The 18335-nt window shown below is 41.9% G+C and overlaps 2 protein-coding genes across 4 annotated transcripts in view; one reads left to right on the top strand and one right to left on the bottom strand.

The window, feature by feature from the left end:
• The first annotated feature begins 357 nt into the window (after positions 1-357).
• LOC110979639 (uncharacterized) overlaps positions 358-18335 on the top strand; it is a 37675-nt gene continuing 19697 nt past the window's right edge. For 2 of the 3 annotated variants that reach the window (XM_022235638.2, XM_087132561.1), the window contains exons 1-10: positions 371-472; positions 6198-6343; positions 7591-7656; positions 8703-9971; positions 10344-10511; positions 12441-12583; positions 13520-13624; positions 14053-14164; positions 14955-15067; positions 17365-17463. In XM_022235638.2, coding sequence (XP_022091330.2) covers positions 6217-6343; positions 7591-7656; positions 8703-9971; positions 10344-10511; positions 12441-12583; positions 13520-13624; positions 14053-14164; positions 14955-15067; positions 17365-17463 — 2202 coding nt within the window. In that variant the 5' untranslated portion in view covers positions 371-472; positions 6198-6216. Of the gene's footprint in view, positions 473-6197; positions 6344-7590; positions 7657-8702; positions 9972-10343; positions 10512-12440; positions 12584-13519; positions 13625-14052; positions 14165-14954; positions 15068-17364; positions 17464-18335 lie in introns of all 3 variants that reach the window. The other variant, XM_022235639.2, reaches the window with a different exon arrangement.
• LOC147800692 (uncharacterized) lies at positions 2323-3250 on the bottom strand. Its single transcript, XM_087136193.1, has 2 exons — positions 2898-3250; positions 2323-2729 (listed from the first exon to the last, which is right to left on the bottom strand). The coding sequence occupies exons 1-2, from the start codon at positions 3248-3250 to the stop codon at positions 2417-2419; spliced, it is 666 nt and encodes a 221-aa protein (XP_086992319.1). The 3' UTR covers positions 2323-2416.

The following is an 18335-nucleotide window of genomic DNA, read 5'->3' as shown; positions in this document are numbered from 1 at the left end:
GTTTAAAAATCAGCTTCGGAAAGAGAAGGGATACATCTGTCAATGTATTCGTTGTTTTTTAGGTTTCGCACCCGCGTTCAACAAAGTTTTTACATTGAATATTGCTGATTTCAGAGCGGCGAGCGCCCTCCAGAATTGGCCACTACCGTCTAGACTTGTTTCGAGTCTGAATTTTCCTACAGTTAACAAGATACTTGCATTTAACCAGAATCCTATTACTTTCTGCATGAGAAAGGAAAATACATAATCTATAAGTATGCACGAGATCTGCAGATCAAAGATGCTGTAGTTTGTTTGCAGATTAAGGTTGCATGCTTTTAGCGAAAACTAAACATTGCCTCGACAAAGTACAATCAACTTATCACCATGCGACGCAACGTACGTAAGTGTGTATACAACTTGAGCATGCCAGCGGCGCGTCATAGCGCTAGTGCGAGTACCTGACAGTTCAGCGAGCTGGCATAGTAGGCAAGTATGTCATGTGGGCAGAGGTTCTGTAATATACATGTATACATGTACATGAACAAGTCCAAAACCTGTCAACATGTGATGACTATAACGAGCTACAATGGCGTGCTAAATAACTTCGATTCATTTTTACTCTTGAGTCTTGGTCAAGTTGGTGGGAGCTATTTGCATGCACGTCAAAGCAGTATGTCATGTACACTGTATCATGTATGCTCAGTGTAGGCTAGCCTAGCCCACTAGTGTGGCACGGACTCTCACTCCCGATCCATCCTTGGACTAGTGGGGCTAAGGCTAGCCCAGGTTAGAAGTTGCCTTCATTTCATTACGAAGTACAATCAGGGAGTCCACCTGGGCTAGTATGTAGGCTATGCTATAGAGTACCTAAGTGTGACGTCACTGTGAACCAGAAAGTGCAGTGCAAACGAACGGAGTACGCGCGCGTGTTGGTTCATGCGCTGGTTCTTGCACTAATGCCTTTTACACACTAAATGTGCGCATGACGTATTCACTTCGGTACTCTATAGGCTATGTCACGTAAGACATGATGGGGGGGGCTATGTGGCTACAGGTAAATTAAAGCGTAGACCTAGTCCTCTATTCATTTTGCGTAGGGAACGACTGGCTTCAAATTTTTATTAGGCCTATAGAAGAATAATTACACCCGTTTTGGGTATAACCATAATAAGCATAAGGCATATGAGGCAGAGCAAAAAATAGAACATGGCTGAAAAAATATTACCTCGAATTGGCAATGTTCGTGCACCTAAGACAGGGTTCATTACTTTAGCACCCTGTTCCTATAATAAGGAAACAAAGTCCACTTTCTCAAACTAACTAACATTTTGACCTTAAGGAACCATTACTCAATCCTGATGGGCGTAGTTTAGGTAAATATTTACAATATGTAAGCATGGAAACTTCAAATTTCTAACCCAAGTTTGGCAAAAGACTACCACTCAGTTGAATCACGCCATTTTGTTTTTCGTCCAGTTACCCGAATCAGGCTCTTTGGATTCATCAATATGAATCCCCATCCAGGCATGCTAGGTCAAGGCACCAGACTACATTCGTTTATTTGTCATTCATAGCTACCTTCGGGGTGGTCATGTATGCTGCCGTTTTACCCAAACATTTCTCTCAAAAACCAAAAGCCCTGTTCTCTTTTCTTTCTGATATGTAAGAGGACATCACCAACAACTTGTTTAGATAAGTTACTTCGAAAAAGTAGAATTTGTTCCCATAAAATAGGAACAGAGTGCTAAAGGTAATGAACCCCCCTAAGACCACTCATTTGAGTGCCCCATCAAGTCCACTCATTTGAAAGGAATAAATTGAAGCTTTTTAGAACACCTCTATCTAAGCCACCTAGTGTTGGTACCTACTGGATAATGTACATCCAAGATGAATAAGCATCATACGTATACACTGCGATCATCATTGTCTTGAAATCTGTGACTTCGGCTTGGCTGAATTCGATATTCACACGGTTGCGTGATGGATGTTATGTCATTCTACGAGGGTCCTGTGTAGCCCTATGTCTGCAATTTATGCAGTGCCTATTTAATGTTTGGACTACATAACCCTAAAATACCTTGTCAACTTCATGGAGGACTAGTCAAAATTCCAAAAATTGTGGATATTTTGAGTCCACTAGGCCCAAGCAAATGGAGACACCAGCTAGCTTCAAAGAGATGACAAACACAGACTTCAACAGGTATTCCATCGGTCAATACTGGTAGGTCAGTCATCCCTTCACTGGTACCAGTTTGCAGGGCGTACTATGACATGGACAGTAGAATGTGTCTTCGGCTCTCAGTCGTCTGACGTCGCAACAAAAATTTCAAGTGGGTCCAGGTTAGCACGGCCTTCAAACATTCATCGTCCCCAAGACGTGAAGACGTGAAATAAATGCGTTCAACAAAGTTTTTACATGAAATAGTGACGGTTTTCAGCGCGTCGAGTGCCCTCCAGAATTGGCCACTACCGTGTAGACCTTTTTTTTGTTTCTTGGTGAGAGTGCCATCTCATAACCCTTGTACACCAACCCGCATATTGCAAATTTGTCGATTCCGATACAAGAGTTGGCCCGTATGTACCTGTAGCATTCTGCATTGTACACCCTCAGAAAGGGTCCAAAGCAGCCAACATCCAGGGGCTGAAGTATGTGGCTGGTGTGTGCCGGTAGAAGAAAGAGTACAATGTTATTCTTCTTTGCCACGTCAGTCACTGTCAGTGAAATGTGTGACTTGCACAGAGGACCTCTGAAAATGAGTTTAGTATGTCATGAAGATGTCTGACTTGGAATGGACCATCCGGTTTCACTCACTGTTCTGTCAGTGCTGGTGGAGCTGTCATTAAGGAGCTCCGGTCTCATCCTTTTGCTGGGAAATACAGCGGGGGTATCTGCTGCCCCTGGGCGTTGCCACAACCTACAGGTTTGATAGTAATTGGGCGATCTTTTGCCAGGTGTAACGGCAGGTGTTGATGATTGTGCTGTGATGATTGAGGGTAGAGTGGGATTGAACTTCTGGCCCTCTGCATCAGTGTTGTATATTCTTTCTGGTGACATCTTTAAGTTGCGCTTGGTCATGATATTATCCAGCTCGTAGTACATGTATATTGCTACCACCTCTTCTGATGTAGCCTTTGCTCGAAAGAGCTCAAGACCTCTTGGCTTTCTAACTTTTAATTCAGGCTCTTCAAGAAGCTTGTACAACCAAAATACTGTGAGGGGCTCTTCTCTGCATCTTTCATTCAAGGACACAGCAAATGAACTTGCCATGTCAACCACCTCTGAATGGCTATAGCCATATCCGTAGCTAGTCATTCTCTTGATTTGGTCGGTCAATTAAGCTTCCTTATTGAGCGAGAAGAGAGGATCTCTCCCAGGCTTCATTACTTCAGCTCTGATTCTCCCTCAAACATGATCCCGAAGTGTTGCTTCGGGAATTCTAAATTTTGGATGGATGGATTTCTGCTCATCGATAACTTCCCAATATGCTTTGGTCATCACGGTGGGAGAGTAGCACCTGTAGCCTTCAGCCCTTGGTTGAAAAGGACCAGTGCACATGTTCTGCCAATTAAAACACGATTTACACTCGTGTCAGCCAACAACGGAGAGAGTACCCGGTGTCTTTTTTGTTGGTTTTATTTGTACAAATTATTTTTGTTGTTACAACTGAAAAAATATTATTTTTATGTTATTCAACAAAACAGAAACATCTCTAAAAATATTTCACATACAGGTAGAGATGCTTCCACATAAAAATTACATCATTAAGGACAGGGCAATACATTAGTGACCTTTTTTATCCCGTGAACTACCAACCATAACGTAATGCAGGCCTAGGGCCTATGGGTTACAGCTTGCTTTACAATACCTGTAATTGGACCTGCATGTAAGATAGGAACAGATTGTGCTAACATGGCAACTCAAATACTCCAGAAATACTAGAAATATACATGTACCAGGAAAATAACGTTTTACAAATATTCCCCAGAAATATTAAGCATCCTATACAGATCCGTTTTTTATTATGTCTCTTATGTGTAACAATTTATAAACTGCAAGGCCCCTTCTGATGCTCCATGTTTTTCATGCCCTCTGTTGTTCAGAAAAAAAATCACCTAAAAGTGATCGTCTGTAGTTTGACTTGCAGATGATTTACGCTTGTAAAGTTCGTTTGGAATTTGTGCCATTATCTGGGTCATTGAAATCATTGCATAATTGTAAGTTGCCGAGATTTGAAAAAATACTTGTGTGTCCCTACATGTAAGCTAATCTAAATGCTCACCGGAAATGCCTTGATTTTCCACATCTTTGCCACCAAATAAGGACAAGTGACGTTTGAATCTTAGAAGGTTCAAATTACGTCAGCGTGCATTGTAAACAAAAAAATACATGATGGGAAATGTAGGCACATGAATATTCATATGCGTGAATTTTGATAACACAACAATATTACTGCATGGAATAGTGAAATTTAGATAGGCCTAGGCCTATTTTGAGTGAAAGGGTGAAATGGGAAAGAGTTCTGTTTACAGACATCACTTGACACCCTATACATAAACCCTAGTATGAGACCGGTCTGAAAAATTCAAATGGTTCAATGTTTTCCCTGCTAAATTTGACTTTAGGACACAGGTCTAACACTGTGAAAATTACTATACATACAGTATTTGGAACTCTCAGGTCCTGTCCGAAACGGTTGTCCAGAGCCGCATGTATGGCGAGGTCTATTGTCTGCACATATTTCCAATGGAGTGATGTCCTAGACCGACATGTAGCTGTACATGTAGATAACAGATTCGGATGCAGCCATAGTCTTATCCAAAAAAAAGGGCGTAGAAGTGTACATGTAGTGTATTGGACAATAATATACATACATGTATGTGTGGAGTTTTCGCAACTGACCACACCACCACTCATGCCCCTCTGAGTCCAGAGGGGTTAAACACAGCAGTCACCAATGGCTCTGACCAATCAGGGTCAAGAAATAAGATCCAGTGATGTCATGCTGATCACGAAAATCATGAGTACCCAGTAAGCATGCCAAGCAAGTTTTGTCCAGTGCACTTACCACCAGAAGTACATGTACATGCACCAGTATCATGATGTACTCTGTTCACGAGACACGCTAGACAGATATGACAAACTTTGGCATGTCTGAAATCGGGTTATCTTGGGAGAAAAATCAAATTTGAAGAAAAAAGGAAAACAAGCTAAAACCATGTCAAGGTAGGGTTGACTTCACACGCTAATTCTTGTTGAGTGTTGCCTGAAATTGTGTGGTCATTATTTACTTTCAGGATGTTGTCATTAGGTAAGATTTAGTGGGCTATATCTTTAACTGCTAGAATTAATATGAATTTCATGTTTTCTATTAACTTCCTCTGTCGTGTAGCTAGTAAAAGTTTTGGTTGTATACAAGGAAGACTTCCTGAGGCTGCCAAATTAATTTTGGACTGGCACACACCTTTAAGTTTAAAAAAATGGGTGAAGCAAAAGGTAGTATTAGAGGTGTTAAAAGATTGCTTCACGTAACTCTGACATCACTTTGTTCCATTGATTTTGCCCTCTCTGCCATCCCGTCCTCTTTCCATTTCTTCTTGCAGTCTATCATTTTTTCACTCACTGTGGTTTCTTTCTCTGTTTAATTTGAACACAGTTTCGTGCTACTCCATGCGTGCCTGTGTTCTGTATTTCATAAAGTTTTTCTTTCAAACCAAAGTTGGGTGTCCCCAACTTTGTCACAAAAGTTGGGCTTGCCCTCATCCATGGAAGTACATGTAGGACACACCAAATTGCTCTTTTTAACATTTGGGCTTGACTTGGCAATAGCAGACTCTTAGGGAATGCCTCTTAGCCTGTTCCAGAATATGAAACAGACACACTTTGCCCACCAAAATTGTCAGATTTCACCTGCAGTGTGTTGGGCAGGACACTCAAGATAAAAGTAAGACCCAAAATTAAACCAGTGCCGCTGTGTTTAACGATGCCTAGGACAAGAGAAATTCAACCTTTTTTTGTAGATCATCCTGTTGTTTTCCTGCAGCAGCTGTTGTTTTGCCATCAGTGCGCACTGGGTGGTTCCCAATGAGGCGAAAGAACGAAGGCTGTGTGTGAAATACATGTACCCGGCTAAAGACATGTTCAGTATCAAGCAAATGGCTGAAATCGTGTCTCGAATATTTTCAAAACATGGGATTTTTTCATTTTCATGTTACAGACAGCTGAAGAAACACACAATGGGTACCAAGGTATCCAAGCAACAGGGGCTCAAAGCCTCCAAGAAGGTTGCTGTGGTGACAGCATTCAATGTGGTGAAGAACCAAGCAGCAGTGAAACGCATCGCAGCATTGAAGCTGACTCAAGGTATTGTCAGAACCACCCATTTGGTTTTAAATTTCCCATGGACATGGGGACACCGTAGAATGCACCAATTTGTTAACCACTTGCTGCCTGGTGGATTCTTCTTGAGCAAGACAGGATGCCGGGTCCTTTTCAAGATTTTCCATTCTCAAAATTCTTCAAAAATTCATCATTTCCTTTAATGGCCATTTATACCCACAAGAAGGACTCTTTTGGCACTAGTCTAAAGCTGACAGGTAAACTTCATTGACTCCTGAATATTTCAGCCAGGCCTGCAGCCTTGGAAAAAGAGCTCAGATTTTGCGGTGTTACGTAAGATTCTTTTGTTCTGGAAGCCAGCAAAGTGCACTGCTGGCCTCTTTTCGATAGGGGCCAGACTAGCATGCAGCGGTGCTGTGTGGCTCATCGCTGCGGTGGTGGAGAGTTTTTGTCCCCGGTGGTAATTTGTTCGCTCTAAATGCCTCAAACCGTGGTATACTGTTTCAAAACAAGGCTGGATTATCTCCACTTTCCACTATTGAGAAAAAATGTCTGTTTTGCCAAGCAGCTCAGTCTTTTGTGCTGAGCACGGTCTTTTGTTACAAGGTCCAACTTTTTCGTCCCAGTTCCGGGCTCCCCAGCTCTGTATATAAAGCCTATGTACCTGAAAACGAGTCGCCCGGCAGGAAGTGGTTAATGTGAAATCTATTTTTACACCATCCAGGCTTTTCGCCTTTTCTCTTTCTAAATTCATTTTTTGGAGCTGAAATCTCAAAATGAAGCTTATGGTAAAGGGGCTGGGGTTTGGGGATGTGGAAACAGAGAGGAAAGTGTTAGGGATTAAATGTCTAATATTTTAATTGGAAAAATTAAAATTTTAATCTAGAACATACCGTCAACCTCAGTAGTTTGAAGGCATGCCATACATTAGCATTTTTTGTGCCTTCTGTATACAATCTTTAGATTAAAAAAAGTTGTGTTCACATTGTCCCCCAAAATATGTGCCATAAATATGGTGGTTTGGCTGGAATACCAGTTCAGGGGATCAAAGTCATTTGTCATTACACTGTGATTTTTGCTTCTGAATTTTTTCCGTGTTGTCAGTTGAAAAGTTAATGTTAAATGCCACCCAGGTTTGTTGACACTATTTTAATAAACACGGACATTATGTACCAAGTGAAAATATCAACAAGTGCTATTGACTTCACTAAGTTAAAACCAAAGTGCCATTTGTAATATATCTATTTGTGAATGTTTTTATAAATTCCCAGCCATGCCCAAAGAACTCCAGAAGGTGGACCTGGGCTTACCTCCACCCAAGGACATCAAGACTGTAGGTATGTAGACCAAAAATACTTGTGGGTTGCTGTTAATTTTTCAACTTGGATATCACGATACCCATCATGGCCATATTTGAGAGCAGAGGCGGCCATCTCAGCAAAATGTAGTCATACCTTTGTCTTGGGTACTGTCTGTTCATTGGCCAAGAACGATCACATGACAGGGTGATATATCTGCATATCACACTCACCGCGAGACATCTCATTCTGCACATGCACGTGTGTGCATACGAGACTGAAGAGCTTCGGGAAGTGCGAGAGTGACCGTTGTCACTCATTTAGTGAGTTTTGTGTGGTACCCATGATACATTTTGTGCATACTATAGGTTACCAGGGAATTTGATTAATGGTTATGCTCTTATAACAGACTCATTCCCGTCTCCGCGGCGTATAATGCTAACCAGACTACATAACGTGAAATTGTACTCACTGGTAACCACACTACTTTCACATTAAAGTTTATGCAATTAAAGAAAGTGAGGGAACAGTACATACGCAGACGATATCGTTTACTTCTACTGTTATACAGTTTGACAGTAGGCCTAGGCCTATCGTCTTCTGACCTTCTGAAACTTAGAGCACATTTCTTTAAAGACAGGGATATGACAAAACAATTGTTGGCTGCTGTGATATGACATTTTGAACACCCATATCCCACGTCATATCCCACATCACAGCTGTCAGCAGTTGGTGAATGCTTCTTGGCAGATATTGAAATCTGTCGCTGTCATCCTGTTCCTAAAGAACCCAATACTAAAACTGGTCTCCCAGCAGCTACAATATAGACCACCCTGTCATTGTAGGGTCTGGTCTATGTTTATTGCCTGCAATCTGCTCCACTCAGGAATATTTTAATGTGCAGAGGGTCGGTCCTGGCAGGACATGCTGAGCACATGCGTCCAATTTAGTCACGTGTGCGACATTGCGCCAAGTTTGGATTTTTCCCAGTAGCCCGTCTCCTCTCTGCTAGTGAGGGAAGTAGTGCCTCTTGTCAGAGTGGATACGTGGTGCCATTTCCTCTTTCCTTTTTCATCTTTACACAGCTGACTTTGCCTGCATGACGGGCACAGCTTCCAGTGGGTTCCCCATCCCAGCCTTCACCAAGACCTACTTCAGTGTCAATGCCAAGCATGGGGGAGGCACGGCCCTGATGTTGCTGACAGACGTCACCACCTCCACCTTCACCTCAGAGCTGTGTCTGATCCGCTGCGGCTTCGGTGGCAACCACTTCCAGTACACGTCCCTGAGCAAAGCAGGGGAGCACTCTCTGTATAAGTACTTTCGTGTGCACACTGATGCCGATGGTTTCATGTCCCCCTGTCTGCGATTTGGTTTCTCGAGGGCTACGATTGTGTCCAACCAAGCTGAAATGGGTCACTGTGGGGTGTTTGCAGTGTATTCAGGGCCAAAGGCAAAAGGCTTTAGCAGCACGGCAACCTTAAAAACGGATATCTCTGTTAGCCCTGGAAAGTACGGCAGCGCATTGCTGGTCCTGTGTAGTGCAGCAGGTAAGAAAGGCTCACAGCCCTGTAATGCGTACTTCGTTGCCTTTAGTCACGAGCCTGGCAAGCTTGTTGCGCATGCCATCACAGATAAGAATTGTGATGATTTGTGGAGCTTCAGCTGTGACCAGGGGATGCTGGAAATTACCGGTCCATCACAGAGTCACTATGGGATCTGGCGCTCCGACGATAACGCGGATACCAAAACGTCGGGGAAAGTCGTTCACACTCAGACTTTCAATGGGTCTGAGAAGACAGTCCTGTTGGAGAGCCTGTCTGGGTATGTAGACTACAGTCTGTTGGTTCTGTGTTCATGCAGTAGAGGGGTGGATGACATGACATCATCAGCGCTTTACTTGGTCACCGTTCAGAAATGGGGAGTCAGGTGTTCCTTCATTGGAGGAAGTTCTCGATCCTCAGAACGAGCCAATGACTGGTTCATCTCAGAGGATGATAACCAGCTTGTTGTCGTTGGGCCGAGTGCTCCTTGTCGCTACAGCTTCATGTCAAACCTTCCTGAAGACGTCACTGACCCACAGCAGAGGTGTTTTCAAAATTCCTGCTTAGCTACAGGCTTTGAGAGCAAGTACAGGGGAGGCGTGTACATTAACGATGCAAGCATCACCGGATGGGTGTCTCAAATGTCGCAGGTGAAGATTATGCTAAATGGCAGAATGATCGAGTTGGTGGAGGCTGGACAGCTGTTGGAACAGCCTGATGGCAGACTCGGATTCCAGAGGGAGTTGAGCAGTGATGAGAACAGCACCGGTTTGAAGCTGCTTCAAGTGTATGGGATGACTAGTGATATTAGTAAGTATCCTGCTAATGTCTTGAAATTTGCAAAGACCCTGCGGAAGACGATGCTGGTAGATCTAGTTTTCCTGGAAAGCCTGAAAGAGCATTCTTTCCTTGTCAGAGTGCAGGTCGGTGAATTGGACATTTAGTAATTGTTTCTTGATAGGGCGGATTGAAAACAAACTTTCATTTATGACATTCTCTGTCAGTCAGTCCTCTGTGGAAAGGTGTGTTTCTTGTATTTCAAACAGTTAGCACCTGTTAAAATGTTACAGTGTTGTCTGTAGGTCCTACAGGGCCAAATGAAATATATTTTGAAAAGTGTGCCAAAATCATGCCAATACCAATCTGGATGATTTTGAAAACAAAGCTGTTTTTTGGTCACAGATAACCAACCGGTGAGTGTTGAGTTGGAGGGCTCCCCCTATCGCATTGTGAACCAGCCCCAGGGTGTCCTGTATGCTGTCAATCTTGGAGGGCCAATGTATCAAGCGCTCAACATGGTGGTGTTCTCTGGAACCGAGGTGACATTCAAAGTGGACAATGAAGCCGATGGTGAGTCTAGAGTTGGTCTTTGGTACCCCCAGTCGTCAAAATGCTGAAGCACAGTTCCTGAGTTTGCCTCTGCCGGGTTGTTCCACTGCTGGACGTGATCCAGACATCCATATGCAACTTAAGACCCGGATAATCCTGATACCATCCCTTCTTAATGCTGATACTGATTTTAACCACTTGCCTCTGGCATTTCCAGAACCGGCTACCTTGAGTTTGTATGCATAGCTGGGGTAACCGAAATTGGACAAAGGAGCTGGGCCTTGTAACAAAAGACCATACTTGGAACAAAAGACCAAGCTGCTGGGATTTGCCATCATTTTTCAGGTGGCATTAGCGGAGGTAATCTGTTATTTTGAAACAGTATACCACTGTTTGTGGCACACAGAGCCAGTGGATTATCAGCGGGGACAAGTGTGCTCCGGTGATGAGCGATACAGTGCCGCTGCACACTGATCCAGCCGCATTTGTAAAGACTCCACTGGCATTCAGCAACTCACTGGGCCAATTTGGGGACCAAAGGAAATTACGCAACACCGCACAATCTTGGCTGTCTTTAATAGGCGGATGCCTGGCTGAAATACTCTGGCATCAACAGAGGTTGCCTGTCGGATTAGAGTAGCCACCAGATAATCCTTTGTGTGGGTGTAAATGTCCAGTAAATGAAGTTATGAATTTTTGAAGACTTTTGAAAACAGAAAGTCTTGAAAATTGCCCTGGAACTCCTCCTCCAGATTCAAATTAAACCCTGCAGCAAATAGTTGATGATGCACCCTATGGTCACACTTTCAGATTCAAATTAAACCCTGCAGCAAATAGTTGATGATGCACCCTATGGTCACACTTTCAGATTCAAATTAAACCCTGCAGCAAATAGTTGATGATGCACCCTATGGTCACACTTTCAGATTCAAATTAAACCCTGCAGCAAATAGTTGATGATGCACCCTATGGTCACACTTTCAGATTCAAATTAAACCCTGCAGCAAATAGTTGATGATGCACCCTATGGTCACACTTTCAGATTCAAATTAAACCCTGCAGCAAATAGTTGATGATGCACCCTATGGTCACACTTTGAAGGGTACATTGGGATTTGTTGTTTGCTCCTTTGCTCTTTTTCATCAGCACATATTGCATATTGTTTAATACTATTACTTGGACAGAGTGCTTCATTATGTGGATGGAGAAACAGGAATGATTTATGGTTAATTCCAGAAATTAGGGGTCCAAAGGTGTGACATTTTCATGTCCCTGTTACATCTGACCTTTGTTATTTGACATGGAAATATCACCGGAATTGATTTCAAACCATTACTATAATTTGTTTGGCAGGTAACTTGCATTAACCCTCCTATGTGGAAGTAACTCTTTGGGTCATTTGGTAAACACCTCAATGAAGCACAGCTGTGTCGTGTTGTGCACGACACCAACTGTCCCTCAGAGGAATATCAGATTGCAGTTTTGTGCTGCCCAATAACTGTGCTTCACTGTTTCATGTGCATAACTGTGCAGTAAACCAAATGCAGTGAAGAGGACTGCACAAAAGACCTTGGGTCATTTTGTGCTGACAACCTACTGTGTACACGCTGAACCTGTGCATGTTTGAGTTCCATATAGAAAATACATGCTCACCAGTGACTGTGGGCATTTGTGCACATTTGTGCTGTAAAACCATAGGAGGGTTAATTCATTACTCTTGGAAATTAGAAAATGTGCTCTGAACTTACAAAATCATATGTCAGATGTGACAGGGACACCAAAAAAATGGACCCTTAATTTCTGGAGTAACCCGCATGGAATGATTTATTGGCCTGGAGAGCAGGGGTAATAAAGAACTTCCCTTTGAGCACCACATTTTAACATTACATTGTACTGTTATTTCAACATCATGTTCTCAGTGTACATCTTCTGTTGCTTATTTTGTGACAGGTGTGAAATGTCAACGAAAGTTTAATTGCTTGATAGATGCCAACCACAACTTGTACAACATGATGACAAATACCAATGATGGGTTCTTGTTCAGCACCCACAACGGAACCCATCCTGAATTTGCGGATGAGATGTCATATGATGTAAGTACATGAATTGCTATGAGAGAAATAGGCCAGGCAACAAGGAGGCAAGTGCTTGGGCGGAACTGAGGTTGGTTTGTTGGCTGGATGGGTTTCTGATGCAGTTGCACAATCCTAAATCTAAACTCAGCTGACTAATGCCGTATCAAAAATCCAATCAAATGGAGTAATCATAGTTCATTTTATATGATAAGTGCAAACAGTAAAATGGGTTCCTAAATACCCAAACAGTGCCCTGACAGATTTGTATTCTCTTGTTCTTGTGAAGTATGAAATGGGAATTGGACAGATTACTTCTTCACCAGGCTACCAAACACCTGGTGTGAATTTAAAGATTATAATTACCACGTCTGTAGTCTGTCAGACTTTGCCAAGAGCCTCACTGTAACCACTTGTCGGGATTCGAATCTCTGACCCTGTGATTAGAAACTACAAACGCTAATCACAAGGCCACTTGTTGTTTCGGACACATGTCCCCATGCTGTGCTATTTTTCAAGATACTGGCTGTAGTTTTCTGTCCAGTTCAGTCAAATACATGCAGCTGGTATCCAACACCCTGACTTGCAATCATGTCTCTTGGCTGTTGGGGTGCAGAAATGGTTCTGGAATGTTCATGAGCTTTGCGCATTCTGAATATTCATGAGCTTTGCGCATTCTGAATATTCATGAGCTTTTTGCATTTCTAATCATGGGTCATGTGAAGATCATAAAAAAGCATTAGTTTAAGCGCAAGGGGTGTTGTGTCTTGTGAATAGTTCAAAAATAGAGTTAGTCATTGACGAATTTCATTTGTTTCATTCTAGCACCGTTTTATTTTGGGTGTCTGAATTTTTATACCACCACAATTTCCAATCGGGTCTAGTCACCCACTTTTCAAACCCCGTAGGTCAGACCCATTGCAACTATTCAACCTCTTCCGTCTTCATCTCTTCTAGATACCTGTCAACAAATCAGGGAATTTGACCATGAAGCTTTACAGTGTCAGTAATTACCTGAAGAGACAGATCATCAAAATTAATCACGAATCTTATTCTTCAGAGGTTTGTCAGCTTTTTTTCAGTAGACTTTGCATTGCATTTAATATTGACCGTTTACTTTACATAAACGTAAAACTTAAAAATATAGCTACACTGATAACAACATATTTAAACAGGTGAACAGCATTAAGTTACAATTGTCTTCTATAAATAATTTGGAGATGCAGTACTGTCGCTTTCAGTAAAATATCTGTGATTCTCAACAAGGTAAATATTTTTGTCTGTAGTTTTTTGAAGTCCAGCAACGAGGTATGCCAACAGTTGGACCTTCCAGTCACATTATGTGTCTCTAATTTTGCAATTTATTGCAGTTTATAACAATTCATCAGTCCCATATGAGTAAGCCGTTAAATTTCATTGTAGACACATAACGATGAATTCTGCACATTGATCTAATTTTGATGATGATATGAATTTGTTTTTTCTATCAGGTGACTCAACAGTTGAATGAGATCCCTGAGGTTGTACCAAAGTACACGGCCAAAATCGTGTCTATTCCCTTCGAAAGCAATGGCAATAATATCAATCTCTTCTTTCGCAATTGTGAGTAATGGTACTTTCAGACTGTCTGGTTGTCCGTTGTTTTCACCTACCAGAGCAATGCAGCCAGGATAGAAAACACTCACGAAACATAACCATGAAGAAATCAAAAGCTTCCAACTTTGTTGTATTCTGTTGGGCCACTGTGACTAGAAGCAACCGCTCACTAGCAAAGAAGAAACAGGCTGGTTGAAAAAAATTTAACTTGGTGCACAATAACGGTTATGCATCGCTGACATCTCCATGGTGTCTCCGAGACTGTTTCTGTTATTTGAATGTAGTTATAACGAATGCATCAACTTGCCCTCTGAGGACGCATTAACCCATGACCCCTGTGTCCACGCAAAAACCATACTAAGGTACATTTGAAGTTTTCAACAGAAATTTGCCATATGTGCTCAGTGTGTCCCGCACTGTCTGTGCATGAACCTGTATGTGCATGCATTTTGTCCCCACCAAAAAGCCGGAGATCATTCCTATAAAAAGACACCAACTCTTGCTTCTGCACCGAGCAGATGAGGTACATGGCATATTATTTTGCATAAAATCTCACAGCTCATAAAAGTGCTGTGGCATGTTGTGGGTTTTAAAGACATTCGAGAGGCGGCTGTTTAGCTGGTAGTTGTCACTCCTGCCGTTGCTGCTGTTTACGATGGGGGAAAAAAATTGCCGTTCATTGCAGTTGTGCTTTTCTGGTGCTAGTTGCATTTGTTTTCTCAATGGTTACTGCTACCATTGCAGCTGCTGTCATTTATGCATCGTACTTTAATGGGACATTTGATGATCATTATAGCCCCAGGCCATGGCGGGTGTCATCCGGCCGCCTTCATGGTTCACGATGATACCTACAGGGAGGCAACGCCTACCAAGGAGGAGGAGGCAGAGGAGATGAGCATGAAGCAGAAGGTAAGATAGAGGGTTGGAACTTGGCTCTGGCAGTGCATCGGTTGGAGGATGAGATGATAGGTTGTCAGCTTGGGCTAGCTCAATAATTTTAAAATCCACGATCTCTTTTTTGATTATTTTGAAGACTTTAGCTCTGAGGGGAAAAACACAGTACAAAGCCTGCCGACCAGTATAGATTTTCCTCATTTTGTGCTGAAATTCAGGAAAAGTACGGAAGAAACTTGCCTCGTGAAAAAGTCTATTTTGTCAGGGAAATACTGATTTTTTTTTCAATTTTTAGAAGAGGGAAATAATTTTGCAAAGATGAGCAGCCCTGCTGTGTTTTTTTAAAATAAAACTAAAATATTGGAATACTGTACTGGTATTTACATATTTCATTTTGCTCTACAAAAATTGTAATTTTGTCTTGTACCTAGATATTTGCTCAATTACACCCCTTTAGGCTCAGTTATTTAAACCCTTTGTCGATGAGTATTACAAGCTCTTCGGTCACTACTGGAAGGGAATTCTATATCATTGAAAGGTTCCTGCTGAACGGAACTGGAGGAATGAAGTTATTACACCTGTTTGTTCAGTGGGAAATAATATCCCCCTTTGTCAATCTGCATTTCGAAAAATTCAACAGGTTTTCTGCAACACATTTGTTTCAGAATTGGCAAATGCTATTGAGCAAGGACTGCGTACATGTATTGTAATGGTCCTTGATTTCGAGCCAGCCCAACAGTGGTAGGAACATTCGTCTTGCATGAGGACAAAACCAGCATGTTCATGTGTGGATTTCTTCGCAATGAAGTCACAGCACATGGAGTAGTGTTAACACTGGTTGCCGGGCATCATGGGCATTCAGATCATTCCACCATTGCCAAATTCACTGCTGACGTCCTGGGAAGGGGGACGAACTGTTTGTAAAGTGGCATGCCCATGGGCACAAGTGACAAAATCCTCTGCCATGATTCGTGAGCCACAATTTAGAGAGATTTGTCTAAACGTACTATAAAACAGTTCATGCAACTTACTGAAATTTTGACTGTTGGGTGGTGTTGACAGAGTTGATGAGCTACCAAAAATTTAAACACCACAGAACACCTGTCAGTAATCTGTGAGATAATGCTTGATCAATTATAGAGTACCGAAGTGAATACGTCACGCGCACAATAAGTGTGTAAAAGGCATTAGCGCGCGAGCCAGCGCGTGAACCAATACGCGCGGGTACTCCATTCATTTGCACTGCGCTTTCTGGTTCACAGTGACGTCACACTTCGGTACGCTATTGTGCCTGGGTATTTAAAAAATAAATGCTTTAATGTCAGTTTAGTTTTCAAATACGGTACATTTTTGCCATGTGAGTGACATATGAGTGACTAAAGCTTGTTGGAGGCTTGTGCATGCTTCAAAGTTCATTTACAACCACTGACATTACGTGTAGCTGTAGCAACTCTCTCATTTTGACCCTCGATGCTAGACTTCCATTTGCTTATTCAATACTCATCCCATGTGCTTTGAAGTTGAACAAAATGTCACTGCTTGAAGTTAATGACGTTCTTGATCATTTTATATGCTTTGCTGCATGCACTATGGCATGTCTTTGAAGGCATTTTTATTTGCTAATTAAAGTTGAAGGACCTAGACATTGCAATGCATTTAATGCTGTGCTTGTCAGTACTCATTTTTGTTTAATTTAACTCAATTTTCAGTTTTTGTTGCCATTTCAAGGGCATTTTGGTACCTTTTGTGATTTTTAAGCTGATGCAAATTTGACATTTATGAACAAGGTTGTGATTTCATCCCAGGCAAAACTTCCCTGTTTGGCTATTTTTGCACTAACATTTGCCCCAATATTTGACATTTTGCTTCTATGAACTTTGTTTACTGTGATGATTCATTGTTTTATTTCATGACGGAAAACCACTGAAAAAATTTTCTCCAATGTTTTCACCGGGCAAATCCTGGGTTCTCAATTTCAACAGAAAAACACTTAAAATTTAGCAGTGTTTTCCTTTACTGACATTACAGCAAAAGTGTACTCATGAGGAAAAGCATGAAAAATTTCATTGAGCCTAACCAAAATGAGATTTCAGGTAGTTGTTTGAAGTTTAAGAAAAAGTAGAAAAATTGCTAAAAACATGTTCCCATGCAAAAATTACATCATGGACCATTCAAGCAATATTTTGCTGTAAAATACAAAAACAGTTCACTGGCCACAGTGACCTGTAATTTAAAAGTGGTATACCAGAGTACAGTGTGTGATTTGCTGTTGTCAATGTAATTCACCATGGTTTTTTTGACATTCTGTGCAGTTGGCTGACACCCTAGTCCCCCTGGATCGCACGCTTAATCTGAAGCAGATGAAGATTGCTGGTTGGTCGTCCAACTTGCTCATTAATCCTTCAGGGGAGGTGAGATGCTGTATCTTACTTGCAGTGTTTTAATTAGTGATTTCCCTTGGTAGGGGGCACATTATTAACCACTAACGGAAAAAATGCTAGTCATGCCGGCCCAGCATCATCAACATTGAAAAATGCCCCGGCACGAAGTGGTTAAAACTGTTTCATTTGTAGTTTATCTTGTTAATCAGTCCTTAGGAAGACATCTTTTCCTTTGGGGTTTGAAAAGTGAGGTGATTTCTCTCAGTAATGGAGCTACCCTAAGCGTCCGTCACTCTGAACTAGGTGTTGATGGACTCAAGCACCTTTGGGACTTAAGATACACATTATATCTCTGACAGTCTGCAATCATTGTATGTCGGAGTACTGTGACAAACTCTTGCGGTCAAGGACTTGACTTACAGAAAAGTGGGTGGCTCGGCTGAACCTCTGGCTGGTTGTGAAGTAACACGGGACAAACCATATCACGTAGGGCCTGAGAATCGGGGATTGACTCAGGAAAATAAAGCCTGAGGCCAACTGAGGTTTCAGTGGTCAGACTTTCTTGTATTCTCCTTCATCAATTACAATCACATACAGGATTAACTTATTGGATAAATTGTTAAGACTGAAACAAAAAAACGTACGGAAATTGTGGAGAGGTATTAGTCTACCCGTTAACTGTTCAACTGCCAAACTCGAACTAACAAATTTCATGTAGGTGGGAACCCAAGACTTGTAGAAAATTTTCTGCGTGCGAGTGCATTCCCTGGGAATCCAGGGTAGTCATGCTTACTCTACTTGTGGCAATATTGGCTAACCTATATGACCTAATTTAATTTCTATCACAATACTTTTGGGGTGATAGTATTCAGTTTTTCATGTGATTTTGATTGTGAAGGGCA

The sequence above is a fragment of the Acanthaster planci genome, linkage group LG01 (assembly GCF_054643075.1).
Source record: "Acanthaster planci isolate LZ-2023a linkage group LG01, COTS_SCS, whole genome shotgun sequence".
Classification (NCBI taxonomy): domain Eukaryota; kingdom Metazoa; phylum Echinodermata; class Asteroidea; order Valvatida; family Acanthasteridae; genus Acanthaster; species Acanthaster planci.
This window is presented reverse-complemented; position numbering and strand designations above follow the sequence as displayed.

Coding starts and splice junctions, on each gene's coding strand:
- LOC147800692 (XM_087136193.1), bottom strand. CDS start 3,250: ATGGCAAGTTCATTTGCTGTGTCCTTGAATGAAAGATGCAGAGAAGAG. Junction 2,730..2,897: donor AATTACTATCAAACCTGTAG/GTTGTGGCAACG, acceptor ACTCATTTTCAG/AGGTCCTCTGTGCAAGTCAC.